This window comes from Polyergus mexicanus, unplaced genomic scaffold (assembly GCF_030449975.1).
Source record: "Polyergus mexicanus isolate NDT 795.1 unplaced genomic scaffold, iyPolMexi1.0 SCAF_15, whole genome shotgun sequence".
NCBI lineage: Eukaryota > Metazoa > Arthropoda > Insecta > Hymenoptera > Formicidae > Polyergus > Polyergus mexicanus.
The window spans coordinates 939,921-954,800 of record NW_027223335.1 but is presented as its reverse complement, the minus strand read 5'-3'; the positions used below and the strand labels follow the sequence as shown (position 1 = coordinate 954,800).

General features: G+C 32.6%; 2 protein-coding genes and 1 long non-coding RNA gene across 7 annotated transcripts in view; 1 reads left to right on the top strand and 2 right to left on the bottom strand.

Annotated features, from left to right (window-relative positions):
* Positions 1–40: 40 nt before the first annotated feature.
* The window catches only part of LOC138939717 (uncharacterized), a 21,562-nt gene continuing 6,722 nt past the window's right edge, over positions 41–14,880 (top strand). For 2 of the 4 annotated variants that reach the window (XR_011447886.1, XR_011447887.1), the window contains exon 1: positions 41–190. This is a non-coding gene — a long non-coding RNA (uncharacterized lncRNA). Of the gene's footprint in view, positions 230–14,880 lie in introns of all 4 variants that reach the window. The other 2 variants (XR_011447889.1, XR_011447888.1) reach the window with 2 other exon arrangements.
* On the bottom strand, positions 1,140–3,603 carry LOC138939715 (glutaminyl-peptide cyclotransferase). The gene is made up of 6 exons (XM_070307802.1): positions 3,314–3,603; positions 3,005–3,148; positions 2,384–2,647; positions 2,100–2,261; positions 1,768–1,993; positions 1,140–1,689 (listed from the first exon to the last, which is right to left on the bottom strand). The coding sequence occupies exons 1-6, from the start codon at positions 3,410–3,412 to the stop codon at positions 1,535–1,537; spliced, it is 1,050 nt and encodes a 349-aa protein (XP_070163903.1). The 5' UTR covers positions 3,413–3,603; the 3' UTR covers positions 1,140–1,534.
* The window catches only part of LOC138939716 (transmembrane protein 114), a 24,773-nt gene continuing 14,324 nt past the window's right edge, over positions 4,432–14,880 (bottom strand). Inside the window, exons 3-7 of one of the 2 annotated variants that reach the window (XM_070307804.1) lie at positions 11,310–11,420; positions 10,533–10,670; positions 10,347–10,444; positions 9,524–9,689; positions 4,432–6,534 (exon numbers count right to left, since the gene is read on the bottom strand). In XM_070307804.1, coding sequence (XP_070163905.1) covers positions 6,431–6,534; positions 9,524–9,689; positions 10,347–10,444; positions 10,533–10,670; positions 11,310–11,420 — 617 coding nt within the window. In that variant the 3' untranslated portion in view covers positions 4,432–6,430. Of the gene's footprint in view, positions 6,535–9,217; positions 9,384–9,523; positions 9,690–10,346; positions 10,445–10,532; positions 10,671–11,309; positions 11,421–14,880 lie in introns of both variants that reach the window. The other variant, XM_070307803.1, reaches the window with a different exon arrangement.

The window sequence follows — 14,880 nt, the reverse complement described above, 5'->3', positions numbered from 1 at the left end:
GAACGATGACCTTTAGCCGCCATTACCGCCGTAACCGAAAGAATGTTCGAACGTGTTTTCCGATTCCTCTCGTCTCGTCTGAATTTTGCGCGACACGTTCACTTATCTACGCTTACGCATTCCAGAGATTTTGATACAACGATTAATCTCACGTTCGAGCGACGAGGTAACCGCGACACATGGCATTCAAGTAGGTCTTTTCACGATCGAAAATACGATGCAAGTATTCGTACGTATCAATCACGCGAATATTTGTGTTGTTAATCATTGGGTATCAATAATTATTTGTATATATGTAATAACTTGTGTCTTATTGTCGTATTTACGGCTAGGATATGTTATATTTTTGTGATTTATTGAATAATTTCGCAATTGTGCGATTATACGTTTCTGTTTGACATGAATTCGTATACGCCTTATTGGAACTTTCAAATATCAACGACCTGTTACCAACTTTCCCGCCAGAATTCTGTTCTTTTCTTCGATAGTAACAGCGATGTAAAAAGTTCTCGAACGATTTTTATCACATTAATATGACATATCTGTTTAAATAATATAGAAAATAGATATTAATATCATTAACTATATATACGCGATATAATTTATTGTATTAAAACAATCACACGACACAGAATTCAAGGCCGAAATATGAAATCTGTTTGACTTAATAACATCGTTAAATTTTGAGCAGACAAATATTGTATGTACCAAATTAATTGAAGTATTCAATTTCGATCAGTTTTGTACCTGTATATGTATCGTGTACGTATACGAGATGGATATGATACATGTATAGTCGTGTTATATTCATTCCAAGCGCGTAACAGGATGTCACGCAGTCGAGTTTTCGTAATTTCCTACAAGACACATTTATGACTCCCAAATTGTCTTGTAATATTTTCTTTTTAATGAAAAATACATGTAATTATATATTTTATTATATTTGTGCGACAAATATTATATATAGAAACGTGAATGAAATAAATTCTTTACAAATTATAAGTAATTTAGATAATTTGAAAATACAAAACATATATTTTGAAGCATATTTGAAACTGTTTACATACAAAATTACATAGAATTTCAGATCTGTTAATTATTTACACAAATTTGAAATTTTTTATTTATAATAATACTGTACAATCGCATTCACATAATAAATTAGTGTTTACATATGATATATTACGTATGATACAATTATACAAGTATATCAACAGGGGATGATACAAATTTTGTATCAAGAAAAATGCGTAGCAAAACAGAGATTCTAAACGATAAACATTCATAGAAAACATAGATAGTTATATATGAGAAACATTAATTTTTCGAATATATTTACATTATTTGGAATGAAAATTATTTCCTTTTGGTAGATATGTCATGTTTTGTAAACTTAATACTATGTATTTCTTTTAATATCGTTGGTATAACAATATAAATTGTTGTACCAACAATAGAGAAATATCTTAAATACGTAGTTTAAGTTTTCTCCCAAACTATTTCTCCAAGAAACATACAATACTTCTTGATTTCGTTAGGGAATCGACAAATGTAAGTAAGAAGCCACAAATAACCTCAGTATCTTATTAATGTTTTCCGTTGTTTTCATATCGATATTATGTCGATTATCGCTCGGTTTGTGCCAAAAAGATGGAAACGGAATCGGTATTATATGCAGAACGGGCACATCTAAGAGAAAAAAAAAAAAAGTTTAGGTGGAATGCATATAAAATGATTTTCATATGTTAGAAATAATTCACTACTCACTTTTTTTTAGAAAAGGGATATGGTCGTCTTCGATATTTGCTTGAAAAGAGTATGGTTGAAAATAATTTTGTTTCGGTTTGCCATAAGAATAAGATTCCAATTTTCTCATTTCGGCTAATTTCTTTTCGCTATTGACTAAAAAAGAATACCACTTCTCGGTATTTTCAAAGTAATTGTAAAAACTTGGATCTGGTGCGCCCAATAAATCAAGGAGAACTAACATATCCTGAAACAAAAATGTTATAATTAATAACTATTATAGTAATATTACATACACACCCACATATACAACACATTTTTAATAACAGTATCACATAAATTAAGATACATACTATCTTATCCAATTCAGAGATATAATTTTCTTTGTCATAAGCAGTCTTGTTATTATGCCATTTCTCAGCTAAATGTTTGGAACCATAAATAGAATCGTTTGGACCCCATTCCTCGAATGCTTCTTCTCCATCAAAGAAAATGAACATCAAACTGATATCCTTCTGCGAAATACAAACATGATATAAATACAGACATGATCTACATACACAGACATGATATAAATGCAGATTTTCAAACAAAGATTTTCCATTTTGTCCATCTCATCATTTTCTGTGTCATTTACCTGTTTAATTAAATATCTGGTCATAACAGTAGCTAAATTAATCAGTTGGGCACATGGTACAGCACTATCTGTGGCTCCAACAAAATTTCCCTCTCTTGTATACTTTGAATCAAAATGGCAAGCTAGCGCTAGATATCTTTTTGCATTAGGATTTAATTTCGCTATTATGTTTTCAAACTCCAGTTTGCCAAATATCGGTGTATTGGCTTCAAATAGATCTGTTTCTACTGTCCAACCTAGATCTCTCAATGACTGCTTGATATACTGGGGAAAAAAAAAAAAAAAAAAAAAAAAACTTTTGCTTTTCTTGCAGATTAGATGTTATGTCTATGACATCAGAGCATTACATTTGCATATATGTCAAAGTTTGATTTTTCAATATTACGATAAAAAAATGTTTATCAACTTTTTTAGTGTGTGATTTTTATAAATATTAATTTAAAAAATTGTACAAATAGATTATTAGCATAACAGTATCAACATTAATCTTTTTAATTTATTTCCACTTCATTTAGTATTCATATATTTATAATTTGAAATTTTTGATATTATTATTCCATTAAATTCTCGAAAGGAGATTAACAGAGTTTAAAATTTGAAAATTCCCTGTTTCTTCCTTACCTCTCGCACACTTATGTGTTCGGGAGTCCCCACGATCCTTACTACACATATGTTATCCAAGATCTCGTTCATATGAGTAACATTGCTGAGATCAGACAACGTGGCGACTTGTTTGTTTGTCAACCGGCCGGGCATATGATAATACTGGAAATCATTTACAATAATAATACTCATCAAGAGTGACATAAGACTGGCGATAAAGCATGATAATGGCTAGAGAAAGTAAGAGAGGAAGCGGTAAAAATATTAAGGAAGCTGTCCTTTTCTGCGAAACAGGGGCATTTATATATATATACACACGTTACATACTTTCTCTCTCGTGAAAGGTATATCCTTCCGATTACTCTGCTCGGCCGCGCATGATGACGCGGTGACAGCTAGCAAAAGATATAAATTGACCTCGAACATATCCTCACTCCGTGATAGTCACGCGTCGACTGATTGTGAAACGCAGCCACCGATCAGATGATGTAACGAGAGGTCTGTTCTTCGTAATTGAACTTTCTGTACTCTTCATCCTTCTTTTCTTTGTCTCCGAAGCTTTGTTGTATATCTATCTCATTTCTGAGTGCAGAAAGTGTAATATGTAGCAGCTACAAAGAATAAATCTAATATGTGTGTGTGTGTGTGTGTGTGTGTGTGTGTATGTGTATGTGTGTGTATGTGTATGTGTGTGTGTGTGGCTTCGCGGATGCGCAGTGGATAGTCTATCAGGGAGTGGTTTCAAATGTTGAGAAGCAGCATGTCTGCTAAGATTGCGTTGCATTCGAAGTATGAATTAGTTTTGTATAAAGATTTTGCTGAATGATCTCTTTAATATTGAAACGTTAAATATAAAAAAGTATCCAATCACACATGCTGACCAAGATGCAACGATAATCTCACGAAGAATGAATGCAATAAAGAGATGCAGTAATGCTAAATGCTGAAATTTGCAAAATTGTTTCTTCTACCAAATGTAACCATTAATTATATTAATTTAAATAACAATTTATATAAATTTTATATACATATATATACATATCCGATTGTTGTTTTAACGGTATATGATTATTTATGAATGTTTGCTTATTAACTTTCATACTTATTTTTCTTGATTTTTAATTTTAATTATATTTATTATCATGTTTACGCTTAATTTTATTTTAATTTTATACCAGTATTTGAGATCAATTTTTAATTAGGTTGCTGCTATCACATGCGCAAATCAATAATTTTTCTTTCCCTCTCTTTTATAAGTATAGTATCTGAGAGAGAAAGAGAGAGACAGAGAGAGAGAGAGAATATATATTTCATAACTATATTAATAACTGATAATGCTTGAATAGGAACATTAAAAGTTTATTGGAGATCGGATAAATAAGAGAGGTTTTAAATATCAATTATATATTTTATATATATGTTTTCCTTTTTATTCTATTTTTTATATATTTAATATCCAAAACTTTATAAATTTTCGTCGTTTTTATTGTACCCAATTTTTCGCTTCCTTAATGTTTTTATACTTACACACTCATTCTTAAATCTTACCTAGCTTCATTACGCGATTATAATATAATTAACAGTGCATTTTTAATATCAATACAATCTTAATTTTTGCATTAATAATCTGCACAATATACATAATTTATTCTTTTAAGAAATATTGCTTTGCTCTTGTTCCTAAAAACAATTGACAAGAGAAATTACGACAAAAGATAAATTAGAAGAAAAAGTTTAAGTCGAGATAAGAGCTATTTATGTATGGAAGACGCAAGACAGAGAAAGAAAATGATGTCGATATAGTTTATTTACTGAAAAATATAATATATAAAATAATTGAAGAAAAAGAGAGACAGAGAGAGAGAGAGAGAGAGTATATTTTTTCTTACTTCTTAAACTTATCATCAATAGTGATATCGATATCATGAATCTTCATCAAATCGACATCATCAAAAGAACTACATACTAAACAAATTTCGAATTCGTTAACAAATTATTAACGATTCTAGCAGCACCATATATTATATAAATGTTTACGTTATGTTACGATATGTGTTCAAGAAAGTAGCTTCAACCTTTTCAATTCGAATTTCTAATTTATTAAGTACGCGTTTCAACAGCACTTTAGAACGATAGATTCTCATTAAAATAATACAATCAATATAAGATAATTTAGGAAAAACTGGAAATATTACAGTTTTCTTCCAAATCATGCCTTGTATATCCTAACTTTTTTTTTTTTTTTTTTTTTTGTCTTCAACCGAAATCTATCGGTTAATCTAACCTTCCGTTAGACTAGAAAGATTTAAATTAAATTCGCAACACGAACGAATATTTTTGCAATTTAATCTCTTTCTTCTTGCGTTTGTTGAATCGATATATTTATTTAATATGTGGTACTACCAAGAAGTGAAAGCGTTCATACGAACGTTTCCACTTTGCTCGCGCAATTCGACAACGGCCGTCCTCTCTTCGAGAGAGATTTGAGCTTCGATCACGTTAAATAAATAAAGATAAACGCGGCGTCGACGCGAGCCAAGTTTCGCAGATCTGAATTTGATCGACGTGATCAATCAATTCAATTATAAGACTCGCGACTGTTTTTATCATGTTTCCTCGAGGCGATTAACGTCCGTTAAATCCGTGACGAGCGCTCGAATGAGTTTTCTGTTGAACCTTCTCTTCTTGTGAAACCGTGATGAATGAATCATCGATCTAACGTTCGTTAATGAGAATTCGAGAAAACTCGGTGAAATCAGTCATCGGAGTCCGGTCAGATGAAAACGACAAACGCATATCTCTCGTGAGCGCAAATTTATTTCCTTGCGATTAGTACACGCGGGAAAGATGAGCGAAGGACAATCGATGCGCTTACTTATTAAATTGAAAAAAAAAAAAAAAATACAAAATAATCTCTCACTCCTAAATATAAGTACGCGGATTTTGAGCAACCGTTTCGCGCAAGTAATGCTTCCCAGACAATACGAACGTCTAAAAGACGCGAATAAGAAAGTCCAAAGGATTCGTTCCCGAATTTTTCAGACTTTCTTTAAAAACTTTCTCTCAAACGTCTTTTGATCTTTCGTCTTGCTTGGGTTCTTGCTTCCGGTCAGATGGAATCAAGCGATCGGACTATCGCGGGAAGAAAAGGGCTTGCTTTTGGGAATATCGTGGCAATATCCATATTTCAGAGCAACATTCGAAGAGCCACGAATTTTTAATTAGAGATAAGTTACGCCTGAGATCTCGGAGGCCCTTCAAATCGATATATCCTTTGCACCCTGTGACGCGATCAGGGATCGATCTCGGCGAGTCTCTTAGATTTTATATTGAATATTTTTCATCCTCGTCCTACTAAGTGTCATGATAGTGAATTTTTTCCATATTGGCGACGAGCCTAGATTATTTTCTTTCCTTCGATGCCGATCGACCGGCCGAATTCCTTCAGTAATTGTAAGGCCCATATTGGGAACCGTGATAGTATGGCCCTGGGTACGCCGCCGGTGCCGGATATCCGGCGTACGCGTATTGTTGCTTCTGCGGATACACTGGAAAAATGAAAAAAAGAGATTAGATTTAATCTGACAGTTTTCAATAAACGAAGAATGTTGGAATTAAATTAGATTATCAAATAAACAAGACAAAATAATTTGACAGAACTATTTTTAACTTTTAATTTTGATGCTTAACTCTTAAACGATGGGCATTCTATTATTTTTTTAATATATATTTTTTTATGTTATATATTATATGGTACATATTTTAATTAATCTAAATTTTTATTTTTAATACATATACTTTCTCAAAAAATTAGTTTTAATTTGTTGAAGAACACATTTTTATTGTTCAGATAAATTTAGATATTTACTGATTTTGAAGAGAGACATTATACATTTGATATTGCGAAACGAGACACGTTTGTCTTTCGTCCTGCGTAAATCGAATTTCTACATCGATCGGTCGACGTACGGGACTGAATACGCAAATACGGAAATTCTTTTATGGCAAGAGGTCGATGAATGCATGGAAAATTAGGCAAGTGTGTCGCTTTCGAGCGATTACTTCGATTTTAGATAATATTACCGGTTTTCCATTTTTTTTTCTTTTTTCCCCTTGAAAAAGTGAACAACTATCGCGCATAAACAATTTATAATTATGGGTCCAACTTTCCTAAACTCGAAGATTTAATATGACAAACGATGAAAGTTAAAAAAAGAAAAATCATATTCATAATTAGGCGTATTTCTCTATGAGTGCGGTTTTTTTTTAATGCAATTTTGAGATGATTAGATAGTAGAACTAATATACTTTTATAAAACAAAATCGTTACTTTTTGCGATCGATAAAAGTAAATAGATTTTTTTTTCTTCTAGATAACAGAAAATAGAGAGAGAGAAATATCTTTGTATTTCAAAGATTTTTTTACATGTTATTCAATGGAAGAAAAACATAACGAGATGGAAATATAAGTCACAAGGTACAATATGCGAATCTTCGAGTGAATGCTTAAAGTTTCAAAATGGATTCGAAAAACGATGCTAGATGCATTCTGCAGATCGATCGATTATCTGAAGGAGAACTAGAAAGTTTCTTTCAGGATTAGAGCGTGACAAAAATACTTTAATCACAATAGCACAACAGCATAAACAGAGCGTGAGACGAACAAGTAAAAGTTTCGCGAGAATAAATATTGGTCGTTGCCGCACATCATCATCAATACACTTCGATAATTGATCTGTCTACTCTATCGATTAAAATCTTGATTGCATTATTATTATTATATTATATTATTATCGATAATTAGACAATCGTGTGATATAATAATATTTATGAGAAAAATTTATTAATGAAAGTAGCGAGATGTATCTTTTGATCTGACCAAAGTATGAAAAATACTAAATTAAATTAATATAATGTTAAAGTTTAACTTTGTTGTTTTGCGTTATATTTGCCATTTTATCCTAGTCGATATAGTCAATTATATTTATCCCTTTCCATAAATCTAAATTCCCTTTTAATCGAAGCGCTGGACATTTAATCTTAACTAAAAAATATGAGACTTTGGGACTTAATATTGAAATATATTGGGACTTAATATTGAATTAATTTAAAAAAATCATTTAAATAATCGACTAGCTAGTAATTTTCCGCATGGCTTCACTCTTCGGTTTAGAAAATTGCGTAAAGACCGACTGTAAAACCTCGGCATGCAATTTCGAGTTAATATTCATCGAACTATTTAGTTTCACGTGGCCTCGTTTTTCATATTTACAAGTTGGCAGCTAATATTTTCAAAACATTATCGACTTTGCCACCGACATGGTTAATTTTACATTATTCGAATAGTAGGAATCAATCTTTTTATATACAAGGTATTATTGGGATCGACAAAACTTTCGGTTTGTTACAGTTAAGTAAGCGATCAGATTGTTTTCGTATTGCACTATGTGTATTGTCATTCAATTAGTTCATGATTGTTGTCTATGCATCTTTTCGAATCTTAGATATATTTTACAGGATTATTTATTCGCAATTGGAATAAGTTAAAATCCTTAAAAATAATAGTTATTACGGATATATATTGTTTCTATAAATAAAAGTATCCATATAAATAAGTGATCTAATACGGAAATTGTGTACATAATAATTATTATGCGTTAATACGGAAGCGCTTGACGTAAACTATTCATAACACGTTATTAAATATTTATAAAAATAACTGAGTTTCAAAACGAGTTTGATAACATCGTCGCTTCCGCATCGACACGCTCCTGCTTCGAATATATCCAGTTAGTATGATGACGAGATGATCGTTATCCTCATATCAAGGAACATGTTCCTTGCGATCAAGCTTGATGATCGTAAAAATTAAAGTTAGTAAAACATTCAATGCACGCGGAATCCGACTACTCCTCGGTCATTTTATTCAACGAAAAGTGATTTTTATTATGATCTTAAATGATATTTGCAGATAATAGATTATAATTTATTCATTGTATATCATATTCATCTAAGTAATTAATAATATCGATAAAATGTTTAATAAGAATGTGGATAGAATGTTGAAAGAAATATTGCAGTATCGACATTTATTGATATATTTCGGACTTGCCACAAAAATGAAATAAAAAGAGAAATCAGAAATTTTGAAATATTTAATCAATGGATGATTAGGATAGTCGGATGCCGCGTGCACGTAACGGGCGAAAGCAATAGGTGTTAAATATGTACCAGGCATGAGGTACTGCATGTTCATCGCCTCCTCGCGCATTCTCTCGCCCCTCAAGCAAATCGCCGCGGCGCTAAACAAGATCGCGCTGACCAACGACCAACCGACGCCGACCCAAGCGACCACGTACGACCAGTCGTACGAGATTAGCGAGTTGTCTTTCAGGACCTAGAGACAGTTTTTTTCCCCGCGTGCCATGTCGTGCCGTGCCGTGCCGTGGCGTGTCGTGTCGCGCCGGGCGTATATAACAAAGAAAAAAAAGAGATACGGGACGAGTTAGTTCGGCCGTTTCATGGTTGTCGTGTCACCTGGCATAATGTACTGAACGTTCTGGGCCTGCTCGCGGGCACGCTCCCTTCTCAGGCAGGATGCCGCGATCAGGAATAGCGTCATCGTGCCCAGACATGTGGCCACCCCTAGCCAGGCAAGATAAAATGACCAGTCGTACCATTGCGCCGTGTTGTCTCTTAAAACCTGCGGGCAAAATTCTCTGTAAAACACTGCGTATATTGTTGCCGCTGTCACCGGCAAAAACGGTTCCTCGGATCTGATGTAGATATTTGATGCGACAGATCGGTCCGATGAGCCTGGAAGAATCTTTTCGCGGTGCGGGACAAGCGAAACGCTTCTCTATATCATTTATTATTTATTTTATTCGAATCGAATGGATTATCTATACGATGTATCATTTGAGAATCTTCAATTCTGCATAAAAAATGTGTGACTTTATGCGAAAAATTAAATATTTTATTTTGAAAATTATATTTGAGTTTTTTTTAATTTTAATTTGTACTAAAATCTTTGCATCTTTTTCGCTTATCTCGCTTACTAATAAAATATATGTTTCTTAAAAATGTTGATCAATTACAGTAAACTTTTAAGCGATCATGCGAATAATTGAAATAATTTGGGAAAACGAAGTAAAAATAATCTAAGGCGACCTAAATAATCCAAACCTAAACAGAACGATATTAATATACCGTATATTATTTCTAATCTTTTGTTTATGATCGACATAATAGTCAACGATAAATCTTAACATTTTGACAAATTGTGCGAGCATTGTTTTTATATCGATAATTTTATATAACGATAAAAAAATATTGTAAAAGTAAAATTGAGAACACTTACGGTGCTCCATTTCTGATAATATTCCTCCCCGACGATTTTCTCTTTTTCATAATACTCGACGCCATGCCACAAGCCCATACCACCAGCACTCAGTAAACCTACATAATTTAAAAATATTTATATTCCCATTATATTCTTCTTTATGCGGTATAAAATTCGATATCTTATTTCGGAAAATATACTGACAGGCGAATAACATCAGAATCGCCGTGGCCGTAATGTTCCCTGGTGATCTTCTCCAACATCCGACTACTCCCGTCCAGAATGCCGAGAATATCGCGAGAAAGCCGATCATAAATAGAGCTATCACAGATCTTCCCATATCTATGACAATAAAAAGATATTCAAACGCGTTATATATTTTTTGCACATGCATTTCCAATAAATATTTTCATGACAATCTGGCAATTATATTCCATATCTTTTACTATGTTATACCACGCGTTCGTTGCCACGTTGGCTATCAGCAATCGGACTTTCCATTTGCGCTACATAGCAACGTGACCGAATTCTAAAGTATCTATAATGTCATTTATATACTTGTAAGACGTATTGTATAAGTAAGACAATTTTTTTTTATCTTATTTGTTTTTGTCATTATAAAAATATGAAATATTTGTGTGATCATTCCATATTAAGTTTGACACCCGCGTATATTTATTTTCTTACGTTAATATAAATCGAGCGAATCTTTTAAAACTGATATATATTTGAGAAATTTACATATGTATCTTTCCTATTCTATAAACAGAGTTTGTAATATCGATAGAATTATTTAATCATTTCTTAAGATATAAGTATATTGAGATCGGATATATTTTAGAAGAAAATATTAATAATGCGAAAGAGAAAAGTGGTGATCAATATTAATTAATTAATATTAATTGATTTAATTTTTAAAGTTGATGATTTTTCATTGACAGAGGACCAAAAATGAAACTTGTTTAATTTTGCTATACTTACGCAGTCGTGTTATTGCATCCTCAGAAAAATCTCTCGTCTGATTTTCTTCATCGGGAATAAAATAATCGATATTCATGCAATGCGTCTCCACAGGGCTCAAATAAGTCTCGACTGTAAAAAAATCACAAAATAAGTATAAATAAGTACGATATATATAGCAACATAATTTCGCGGTATTAACAAATAAGGAGATTAAAAGAAGAAAAAAAATCTATAAATAAATAACAAAATTCATAAATAAATCTTTTTACTCTCATAATGACAAGAAAATTACTATTGTAGTGCGTTTAAGAGATTTATTAATATCTTTACAATATTGATAATATCATGTCTCTCTCTTTTACAAATAGAAATTATTAATGTTTGAAACTATTTTAAAATAATAATAATTATTATTATTTTTTTTTTCCCCCTAAAATCGATATCCCGAGATTTTAAATTGCTCTTTCTTTATTTATAATTATAAAAAAGGAAATATTTTTACATAAAAAATATATACGATTAATTAGTTAATTATAAAAAACAACCGACATTCTCATTCTATCGATCGCGAGATACGCGAGTTAATATTTATCTAATGTTTGATTAAAAAATTCAGAATTGAAACACAGTGCATTTCTAAGCGAAATAAACGCGGAATCTTGGCGAACTGAGAAATAACATATCACACCTACAGATGGTGTCATTTATATTACTGTCGAGAAATTTCATGTCTCTCTCTCACACGTATGTTAAAGAAATTTAATTGAAAGCAGAATGTTTGCCATTAGATTACACAAGGAACATATAAAGGAATGAATTAGATATCACCATTAAATTTAATTTCGTGCTATATTTTTTATAAAACACTTTCAGAGAAAATAAGAACTAAAAGAAATATAAGAAGAATAGGAGAATTGAATGAAAAATGTGAGAAAAATTGTAAATTCTTTGGGTAAAATACAAAAAAAAAATTGCAAATAGAATTGTATATCGAATATTTTATGACTAACGAGATAAAAAAGGATAGATTTTCTTTCAAATTTTTTTAATAAAAGATTTTGTTCTCATTCATGACTTTTCAACCTTAAAATTTTCCATTATGTAAGATGAGAAAATAATGGAATGATAAAATAATCTCAATCTAAAATTAATGAAAGATTAAACTTTTATTATATTTTTTAATTTTAATTTTTTGAAACATAAATTCAATATGAGACATCTTTATAATTACGTGCTGCTGTGAGAATTTATGATATCTCGGAAATGGATCTCGAAGGACGTTCACCTATATTCTAATGATATCCTAAAGATATCATATCTCCGATAGCTAAATAATAAATTAATTATCACACACATAACATTATCCTTCGTTTAGCCTCCATTTATATACGGAGGATGTACGAAGGATCCTTGAAGACATGCATTCATTAGATACTTTCGGGATTGTATATATTTCGTTGTATGGGGAATTATTGTTGGGATTTATCTCAGTACTGCAAGATCCCACAGCCCTGTCGCGTCTCGAAAAACATGCGACCCAGAATGCAGCTGGCGCAGTGTGCGGTGTGCTTTTACCTGTACCCGTACGTGGGCTCGCATGTGCGAGCGCGTACTCGGTCTTTCGTCGGTCTTGCAACGGTACTCTTTTAGCGAATCCTAATCCGCGAAATGCCACTTTCGAAAGACGTATCGCGCGGGGGAAAGAGTTGTCGTAAAGTAGCCATGCTTTCACGATCACCTCTTGGTAAATGGATATCTGATTGGCGAGCCGGGACAAGCGATATCTGCCATCTCGAGAAATTTTTGTGATATTTAATTTCTCGTAGAGGATCATTACCGCTAATGACACTCAGATGTAACACGATCTCTTCGAGCGAAATTAAATTTTCGAAATTTGACGCGAAGACTCAAAATCCAACATGAAGTTTCAAATAATATCCGATTAAATGTTTCTTTTTTTTTTGCACAATCTGTATAAGTTTGTTTATTTTCTTTTCTTAACAATTATAGTCTAGTTTTTATTGTAATTGAATGAAAATCATTCGTTGAGAAAAACCGCCGAAATTAATAAACGGACAGAAAGATGTTTTCCGACTTACACATCCGATCGAGATATTTTCGTATAGCGAAACGTACCGTTTGAAATATTTTGCGATTCAAATGACGGACGACGGCTACGCGGCCGTTTTCTCGACCCTCTTCGAATCTACACTCTCAGAAAGGATTTCTGATAACGGGACAAAAAATATTCTTCACATATTTAATCGTATCGCAACCTTATGCGGTATAAAAATAAAACAATTTTAAAATTAAATCAATAATTCCTTTTCTTCTCTCTCGAATTAAATAAGATTGTCTTACTATCTTGAGACAAGAGTAACATATACAAATCTAAGCTTATATATTCTTGCATTTAGAATAACTTGATGTTAGCGCCACAATAGTCGGAGCGAAACCGATACGCGGTGGCGTTACTAGGCATTTTATTCTAGATTTAAGAATTTTCCATTTAAGATTAAAATATTCCTATTTCAATAATAAATATGATTGTCGCTATATCGATCCTATTTTATGATAAATTGAAGAGTAATAGCATTAGATCCGGAAATCTTTTCTGTGGGTGTAGTTTCGCCTAAACGAGACGTCCTGCCAAGATCATTGACTCGCGCCTAACTGTACACGCGTTATATGCTCTTCGCCATTCCGGAAGAGGAGCCTTTTTAACGTCGGTGGCGATGCCGAGTAACCGCTCGATAGGCCCTCCTCGTACCTTTTTCGGCGCGCGACGCGAGTGATACCAGAAGGCAAAGATAAAAGCCACCGGACCGGTCGTTGACTGGTTTCTTCAAATTTTTCGCGCGTTCACTCGCGACCGTTCATGCGTCCGACCTCGATTTTCGATGTTGGCCCATGACACGGTGTATAAAAATTTTGCCGATAAAATTATCGGCAAAAATTCCACGTGATAAAATATTACTCCAAGGATATCTGACGGATATGTCTCCAAGAATTGTCGGATTGATTACAGTATTCCAGAATCATCGAACATTATTTTAGTAACAGATTCTTCAAAGAGTTTGTTATCAAAAAGAGCAATCGATAATTTTGAAACATTCTATGTAATCGGGAGATAAATATGGAATATATTTTTGATATGATTTATATTGCGTGTTCATTGAATGCCAATAGCAGACCACAATAGGATAGTATTAAATAATATTATCGAAATTAATAGAAGAGAAAATTTTTCTTTAAGATATCATTAGAATTTTTATTTCTAAAATACGTTCACGGTATTTCATTACAATAGCATTCTTCGCCTCATTTTGCATATTATACGTCGATTAGCGATTACCTTAAATTTTTGCTCAGCGCGTAGATAAGCTCGATCACGTGCGCCTAATAAATCGAAGCCACCGGAAACTGGTCGCCGGAAGAAAAAAACGGCACGCCGAAACCGATAAGGCATTGTCGGTCGACGAACGGTATTGCAGTGATACGAGAAACGCATCGATTATTTCGATTGTTTTCCGGCCGAATGATACGAGAAACAATGTGAACGAAGAGTCTTCTCTCCGCTTCACCTGGA